This window comes from Cryptomeria japonica, chromosome 4, assembly GCF_030272615.1.
Source record: "Cryptomeria japonica chromosome 4, Sugi_1.0, whole genome shotgun sequence".
Taxonomy (NCBI): Eukaryota; Viridiplantae; Streptophyta; class Pinopsida; order Cupressales; family Cupressaceae; genus Cryptomeria; species Cryptomeria japonica.
Genome location: NC_081408.1, coordinates 475,338,881 through 475,347,937, shown reverse-complemented (window position 1 = coordinate 475,347,937; position 9,057 = coordinate 475,338,881). Strand labels below are relative to the sequence as shown.

Sequence of the window (9,057 nt, the reverse complement as noted above, 5' to 3'; positions counted from 1 at the left end):
TCAACTAGTATTTAAATAAATATATTTATAAATAATAATCATTCTTTAAATTATAATATAACACACAAACTAGTATTTAAATAAATATATTTATAAATAATAATCATTCTTTAAATTATAATATAACACACATTCACTATTATGAAAAAGTAGTTCTTATGACAAATCAAATCATAATATTAATGAAAAAATAAAGATTGTATCTATGAGTGTGTCATTCCTAGCCTACTTCCCCTTGCTATACACAAAGCTAGGCAGCTGTGCAACCAGATTTGCAGGTATTTAGGTGGAATAAATAAATTTGGTCCTACACTGATCATTCTCTACGTCAATTGAAAAGACTGAACATATGCAATCTGCATGCAAGCAGGAATATTACTATGAAGTTTTGCCTGTACTCTGTTCTCTTATCGTATCGTACTACTGTTCAAACTTCAAATAGAGACACTGTTTGGAATTCCCCTTCCTGTCATCCCTCCGCCATGGCTAAAATCAGAGGTGCTGGGATACAGCAGAGTATATGCTACTTGAGCTGGACCTCTTCTGTTCTTCAACATTGTGTCCTCATTCCTTTCACTTATTTTCTTCTCTATATGTACCAGTGTGGAGCCAAATTTCTGAAATGCCTTCAAAACACGCTCATCATTTGTCCAGCCTTGAGAAGATCTCTGCCCAAGATAAACCTCATCTGTGGAATGCCTTGACAGGATCTCAATTACAGACATGCCCGTGGTGGCCTGATATCGACTTGAAACTGTTTTCAGAAAGGCTGTGTCTGGGCTGTTCACAAGCTCTGTGAAATCTTGAGATCCTTCCTGGGGAATTAGCCTTCTGCTCACAGCAGGCCTGTTGGGCATGTACCCAGAGTAGGCAAACTGCCCGAAATTGGTAGCAGCGTGAAGGGCAGAGGCCAACCAGATGATTGTTGTTAATGTTTTCTGAAGCTCTGCAACTGTTTCCATCTTATACCACCAAGATTCATCCTTTTTGTCTCCATGTCCAACATATCGGATCTCATGCCACCATGCCTGAAGTTCTGTATCAGTCTTCACCAATTCATCGTTGTAATAGATTGACAGATAGTCGCCAACCCAAGTTTCTATTGCAGACCAGATCTCTAATCCATCCACTGCGAAGGGATAATCCTCAATCGTGAGCTTCAGCCCATGGGGCATTGAATCGTCCTTGACTGCCATTCCCCTGTTCCATGTCATTTTGTTAAGTGGGTAACTCAAACTCAGCAAAATTAGATCTTTTTGTTAATCTTGTTGTGAACCACATTACAATTCAGCAAAATCTAATCTGGTTGCCTACCTTTTAAGGAGATCTGCAGGTAGCCCTTCCTGGTCAAATCTCCAATCTTTGTAAACTACAGCAGACAATTCCATGGAATACTTGCCAGAAAAGACTGATTGTTCAAGTATTCCTCCAGCGTTTATGAGGATTTGACGAGCCAGAGCATTGATGTTCATCGTGTCTAGGAAATGGGGGCTCAGTAACCTGTAAACTGGATGCATCGCGCTAAGCTGCCTGTTTGCTGCAATTATATAAGGCTCTGTGGCTGCGTGTGTTCTCATCCTTTTAAGTGACAGGTTTTATGGGTTAATTTGTATGCCCAAAACATATTCAAACATAAACTTTGAGATCATTCAAAATAACAAGGAGGGAATCATACCAGTGAGAAATCAACTCATGAACGCCAGAATCATTGACGGCCACATAAGCTTTGGCGAGTTGCCACAGAGCTCCTTCTGCTCCTTCCTGTGCAGGTGTGAATACTTTGCTAACGCTTCGAGGTAGGCTAAGCTCTATTGCAACTGGTTTCAATGTACCATCTTCCTTGAGGAACAGAATTGTGCGAGTGGCATATGTCTTGGTAGTTTCCAGACCATTTATTCTATATAAATATGGCATCAATAGATCATGATAATCCAGAATGAAGAGCTTGTTTTTCTTCAGAGCCTGCAGAAAAATGAAGTCACAATTTCACTGCAATCAATACTGTTTTTTTTCTCAGAATTATGAGATGGGTCGCTTGGAATATAAAATTACCTGGGTCACGGTTAAGCCACCAAGGTTTTTCTCAATATCTGTAGCAGTGATAGAACTTAGCTGGTTTCCATACTCTTTTGGGTCTAGCTTGCTCTTGGGAGGAAAGATCTGTTATATAGTTCAGGTTTCAGAATAAGAATGAGCCCATTAAGTCCTTTGAAAGTCGTTCTAAGATCTACAGTATAAAATCAAAGAAACTAAAAATGTCACTACAGGGAATCCATATCCATACTTTCAGAAGTTCCATGCACACTGGATTCACACCAGAGATCATCTCACGTGCAAATTCCTCATCTTTCCTCCATGCATGTTGGTCAGCTGCATCCAAACTTCCCCATGTCAAAATACAGTTCCGCAGAAGATGAATTCAGACAATTGTTAGTGAGATGTTCAGAATAGTACCCACCAGCAATAACTTGTGGAATAGGATACTTGTGCACTTCTCCACCTTCTGTCTTTAAAAACTGCTTGATAAGCTCAAGTGGAATGAAATCCTTTACAGCCTCAAGAAAATGATTGTCAGGCAACTTCAAACCATCAGTATACAGTTTCATGATGTCTTCGAAGGAGTCGAACTCATTCGGGGTGGAGTCGAATACAGATGTCACTTGTGGCACTAAAAACTGAACGATTGATTTCAGACCATAAGCCAAGAAGTCAGACAATTTGATTTGCCCAAAACGTTCATCTCGTGGAACATAAATGTCTAGAAATTTCAGTAATGGCAGTCTGCTTTCAGTAGCCGGATCTATGTCAATAAACAGTCAAGAAACCATCAAATTCAGGCCGTATTCCCTTATAACCTCAAGATTCAGAAAGAAATTATGTTCATATCAAAACTAAAAACGGGTCTCTCAACCAGAAACACATTCTATGTCAAGAAAACCTTGGCACGCTCTGAAAGTAACTCAAAATTCCATAGTTGACTGTAAAAATGGAGAATTTTTACAGTCAACTATGGAATTAAAACGAAAGAACCAATAACATCATAGTCAATCACGGAAAATTCAACAAACCAAGTCAGTACTGTAACATGGTAACAAACCTGCTTTAGTATGTTGACGACCAGTTCTACACCTTCGAGGGTATGGAAGCTTTTGGGAACCACCCAATACAGGACGGCTTAGTTCTTCATTTTTGTCTGGGTCTCCAAGATCATTATAAACATCGTAGTCATAAATTCTATCCGACTCCTTCCTCTCTCCCATCCCATTTCCTCTCAGGCTTTCTAGTTCTTGTTTCCTCAAGTTGACAAGAACAGGGGGAGTATGAACAGGGAGATAACTCTGCAAATACCAAGAACAAATTTATTAATAATTCCAGCCAGCTACCAGAATTTTTAACAAGAAATTCTTCTCAGAAATCTAACTCAAAAACTTGAAGTTGGGGCTGCCCACCTGGTTTGAGAAGAAAACTCTCTCAGCCGTATACTTAGAGGCAGGGTACACCCATGAATTACATTCAAAATGAACAGAATTTCCTTCATGTTGCAGAATCAAGGACTTGAGATAGAACTCACTATGGTGAGAATTCTTGACCAAAATGGCTACTGGATTTCCAAAGTGGGAATCCCAATTGAAGTCAATTGCATAGGCTTTCTCCCCAGCAAGAAGCCCATCATGAGTAGAGATCCAACTATTTAGAAATGCAGGCTCACCCAGAATTCCAGACCCACTTTCTGCAAATTTCAAGTTCAGTGAATTCAATAACAGTAATCCAGAAATGAAACCAAAATATAAACAAACTCAATGCACGCTCTTACTTAGATCGACATTGGAACCCACAAGCCGGATCGACACTGCTTTTCCGACTAGCTCCGAAAGACCATCCGCAATGCCTGCTGGGAGATCTTGAAAATCAAGAAAATTCTTCTTCTCAAGAACAATGTGTCCTTTTATGTTGTAGCCCATCCTGAAAGTTCTTTCTCCGGGTAAAGAGTTTAGTACATTTGAATGCCAAAACAGACCTTTAAATAGATTTTCGTGATGACAAAGCGGTCGATAAGAAGATCGGTGAGAAGTAAATGCGAAATTGATATTGATATTGGGACTCAGTCCACGATTGGTATTCAAATTGAGTTTCGTAGAGAACACCAACTTAATCCCTTTTCTTGGAGCCATTCCAAATTTGGCGACGTCAATTATGCTATCGACCATTTCTGATCATAAACTCTTGTTCTTTTCCCTAGAAAAATCTTGGTCTTCTTCAATTTTAGGGCTCTAAGTTCGTCCAAGTCAATATGCAATCTACCATTCCTGGTCATGTAATTATTTTAGGGTTTTTCTTCTTTTAACCCTTCAATAATTTAATCCCCATCTGATTCAGACTCATCTCCCACGTGACGTAATAGGCATTTTGTTATTGGCCATAGATGATTAAGCAATGAGCATTCGGTCCATATAGGTATATCTGAATGATGATGAAGATTCGGGTCAAATAGAAGAACCAGCTGAGCAGGTAACTCACCTGAATTGAATTGACTAGAGTTTTGGGTTATCTTCCATGGAATGCTGGTCAGAAGATAATAAGAGGAGCAACGTGTTAAGTTGTACGAGTATATGGAACTTTCTCATCCCCCACTTTGAAGAGGCCGCCAAGAGCTTTGGCATCTTCCTTTTCTTTATAGAGTTGATTATGATATTATGAGAGAGCAAATAGCAATAGAGGAAAATAATTTAAAAAGAAAATGAAGGATAAAAGGAAGCAAAAGTTAGAGGATAAATGTCCTTATTAATGTAGGAATAAGAAATGAAATAAATTAGCAATTGCACTTTGGTGTGCAATGGTTTCATCAAATAGGTGTGGAAGGTCAATGAAAAAAAATGCTTTGTTTTTTCTTACATTTATGCATGAGGAAAATTGGTAAGTCATTTAACAAAAGTTTCAATTGAGAAGTGATAGCTTCAATTCAACTATACATCCACTTTCATGGAACCTTTGAATTGGGAACATTATTAAGCTCCATTACTAGTAGGCTGGTATAATGTTTGCAATAAGGAGAGAGAGATAGTGGAAGATACAAAGGGGTAACGAGATAAAGATAGAAACATGTACATAGAGATGTAGATTGAGATTCATATGGAGAGAGAGAGAGAGAGAGAGAGAGAGAGAGAGAGAGAGAGAGAGAGAGAGAGAGAGAGAGAGAGAGAGAGAGAGAGAGAGAGAGAGGTAAATATATAGGAGAGAGGAAGAGAATGAGAGAGGGAAATATAGAAAGATAAAAATATATATAGGAAGTGATATATAGAGAGAGGAAGAGATAATGAGATAGATATAGAGGGAAAGATGGAAGAAAGAAATGTAGAGCTAGAGCTAGAGAGGAAAATATATATAAATGGATAGGAGAGAGAGAGAGAGAGAGAGAGAGAGAGAGAGAGAGAGAGAGAGAGAGAGAGAGAGAGAGAGAGAGAGAGAGAGAAGGATATAGAGGGATGAGGATCAAATCTTGCAGTTACAGTTATATGAATATATACATATATCTTTAATTTATTTATTCACCTTTAAAAAAATTAGTTCAATGAAAAAATTCTCTGATTAAAATAATAAAATATGAATGTAACATGTCTCCAAAAAAATAATAGGTTCAAGTTTTTTTATTTATTTTTATTTTTGCATGTTTTTGGACATTAAAGCATCCACTTGTCTAAAAAGAATTTAAAGAAAAACCAAAAAATACTTGAAAATGCTAGCCAAATTTTTGAAAAGACATGGCATCGCTTTTTGTACTTATCATCTTAAAAGAATAATCATAGAATAGAAATAAAAATAAAGATAAGTATACATAATTAAATATATAACAATTTTAATTTTATAATGACTAAATATTATTATTATTTTTTAATTAAAGATAAAGTATCAAAGAATTACATCATCATCATCATCATGCTAGTTCATGAGTCTGAATAACAGGAGGTAAGCTAAAATATACACCGTGTCTAGATCTGAGATGCTACATACCATATTTATTATTATTTTAATACTTTTTTTATTTATTTAAGGGGTAAATGCTTTTAATCTGGAGCTATGAACCGGTGGGACTTGAACCTTATTTTAATAACACTTTTAATTTTATAATGCTAAATATTATTAGTTGAAAAAGAAACATTCATTTTAATAGTATAAATATACATAATTAAATATATAATATCTATATGTACTATAAATTTAAAATATATCGTAAATATATGATCAAAAAACACTCATGCAATCAAATCAAAAGTAGCATACAAACATAATATATAATTCACATGAATTGTGGAAATCTACTAACTTTGATTTAATTGATGCAAATGCAATAAACACTACGCAATCAAATCTTAAAACAACATACATTTTTTTTGTTAAAAGAAATACTAGTTTTGGGTGAGTGCACAAAGATGGTGGTCAGAAAAGTGGACACCACCCAAAAAAAACATGGAAAAACAAGCAGCGCGTACGTGGTTATAAAATTTGAAATGACCGCGTACGCGCTCAGGTTTGTTTTTCCCGAGCCTAGAGAAGGTAGCGCGTACGAGCTGCTTTTAGGAATAAAAAGTGCGTACACGCTACCTTTAAGAAAATGAGCGCGTATGCGCTACTTATCCCTAAAAGACCGCATACACAGTACCTATCAAAAAAAGTTTTGAAAAAAAAACTAGGTCTTATTTTCCCGTGATAGCCGCATTTTTATTTCCTTTTTTTCTTCATTTTCTTTGTTAAACCATGAACGGGGTGCTATATTTCTCCTCCAAACTGCGAATGGGGTGCCATATTTCTCCTCCAGACACTATGGATCAAGGTTAATTTTTGTTAATTTTTGTTAATTTTTGTTAATTCTTTCATGTTAGTGTAGGTTTTTTTATTTTCCTTATGTTAGGGGGTATTTATTTTTCCTACACATATATTATTAAGCTTGCTTAGGTTATTAGGTGTGGTTAATATGAGGACACGTGGCGGAATACATTAGCTACATGTGTAACTCTCCACCTCACATGGGTAGTTGAGTTACACACCCTCTTTTGGCTTGTTGTGCCACCTCTCATAACCACTATTTTGTCATTTCCTAAGTGGGTTATGGGGTAGTTGGGTTTCTCACCCTCTTTTGGCCTTATGTGCCACCTCTTATAACTCCTTTTTTGTTTTCATGTAAGGAGGTTATGCCACATGTTTTGACATTTACCAAGTACGTAAAAACCTCCCACCTTTTATGGGGTAGTAGGTAAAACCTCCCACTTTTTATGGAGGTGGGAGTTAATGCACCTCTTGGTTGTATATGCTATTATTTTTCTATATAATAAGCAATATACTCTCACCTTCGCTAGTTAAGTGATAGCTCGGTGAGAGTCTTCTCTAAATTCTCTTCTTTATCTCTATTTTTCTCTCATATCAGATTTATCTTCATTCAGCTATTTTGATCTTCGATCATCCGTTGCTTGGAGTTGCATGTGATCTATGACCGACATCAGATTCTGGCTCGATTCTTGCTTCTCACAGAATTTAACAAGAGAAGGTAGCGCGTACGAGCTGCTTTTAGGAAAAAAAGTGCGTACACGCTACCTTTAAGAAAATGAGTGCGTATGCGCTACTTATCCCTAAAAGACCGCATACACAATACCTATCAAAAAAAGTTTTGAAAAAAAACTAGGTCTTATTTTCCCGTGATAGCCGCATTTTTTTTTCTTTTTTTTCTTCATTTTCTTTGTTAAACCGTGAACGGGGTGCTATGTTTCTCCTCCAAACTGTGAATGGGGTGCCATATTTCTCCTCCAGACACTATGGATCAAGGTTAATTTTTGTTAATTTTTGTCTTTCTTTCTCATTTGTTCAATTTGTTTTACGTTTTGAATTTAATTTCATTAATTTTGATCAGGTTTTTTCATTTTTTGTTTCAAAACCTAGATTCTTCTAATCCGCAACAAAATGCACCTCCTGAAAACCCACAAGATACACCCCCAATTCCTCCTTTTGACCGCACATCTAAAACATAGGAGCAATTAATTAATCAGTTAGGGCAAAATACGTCTAAAATCAATAGACTGGTTGATAAATTGAAAACATCTGAACTTGAGCATCATAAATCCCTCGCCACTAGCCTAGAAACATTAGCTAGTGGTGCCATAGCTGTTTCCACACAAATTACCAAATGGGGAAACTTTAGGGATAGGTGTCGTCAAATCTATGCTGATGGGTTATCATACGAGGGAGTCAAAAACAAAAATATTAGTAAACAACAAATATGTGCCCTTTTTGTTGATCATAAAACTAGTCAGTCGTTACCTCTTAATGCAAAGAGGTTTCCCATACATTGGTGTACCAATGTGCGGATGAAGAATCTTTTTTGGTAGAGGTGGTGGATGGTCTTTGATGATCCGCCTTGTACTAATTATGAGGTGCCATTGTATTTTTTGAGAAAAGTATACTGTGAGTTTGTGCTCAATGTGCGGCCAAACTATTTTGACATGACAGAGTTCCATCGTAGAGGTGGCGACTCTGCCCAAGATAGACCTGGAGCTCGTAGGTGATTACCCGTAGAGAGTCGTCGTCCCCTAGCACCCAAACCCAAGGTGCATCAGGCTGTCCTAGTAGAGCTGAAAGAGTCGATGGAGCTATAGACTCTTCAGATGGCCACAACATTGACTAGTGCCATCATCCAACATGGGACGTCGTTAGCACACCCTATTGTATTGGATGATGAGCCATTAGTTGCTTCGGGTGGCGACAAAGAGCCAATTCAGCATATGTGTGTCAGTTGCTCGAGGATAGATGATGCGGTCAGTGCAGATGGATCCACATCTCATCCATGCATGATTTGTGGGAGTAGATGTCAGGCCCGCACGACTGAGGATTTTGCACTGACAGATGAGTTGATGGACATGGTGTTTGCCCATCAACGGCAGACACAAGTGTGTTGATTTCAATTCATAGCATTTTATTTATCAGTCACTTTAAATTTGTAATTACATAAATGAATTTTCATTTATACATCGACTTAAATTGAGACAAATAATATGCATTTTAAGATGCAGC

General features: G+C 37.2%; 1 protein-coding gene across 1 annotated transcript; it reads right to left on the bottom strand.

Annotated features, from left to right (window-relative positions):
* Positions 1-216: 216 nt before the first annotated feature.
* Positions 217-4,664, bottom strand: LOC131062554 (probable linoleate 9S-lipoxygenase 5). Its single transcript, XM_057996248.2, has 9 exons — positions 3,815-4,664; positions 3,450-3,730; positions 3,098-3,338; positions 2,459-2,800; positions 2,285-2,370; positions 2,053-2,160; positions 1,676-1,962; positions 1,315-1,578; positions 217-1,200 (listed from the first exon to the last, which is right to left on the bottom strand). The coding sequence occupies exons 1-9, from the start codon at positions 4,206-4,208 to the stop codon at positions 435-437; spliced, it is 2,769 nt and encodes a 922-aa protein (XP_057852231.2). The 5' UTR covers positions 4,209-4,664; the 3' UTR covers positions 217-434.
* Between the last annotated feature and the right edge of the window lie 4,393 nt (positions 4,665-9,057).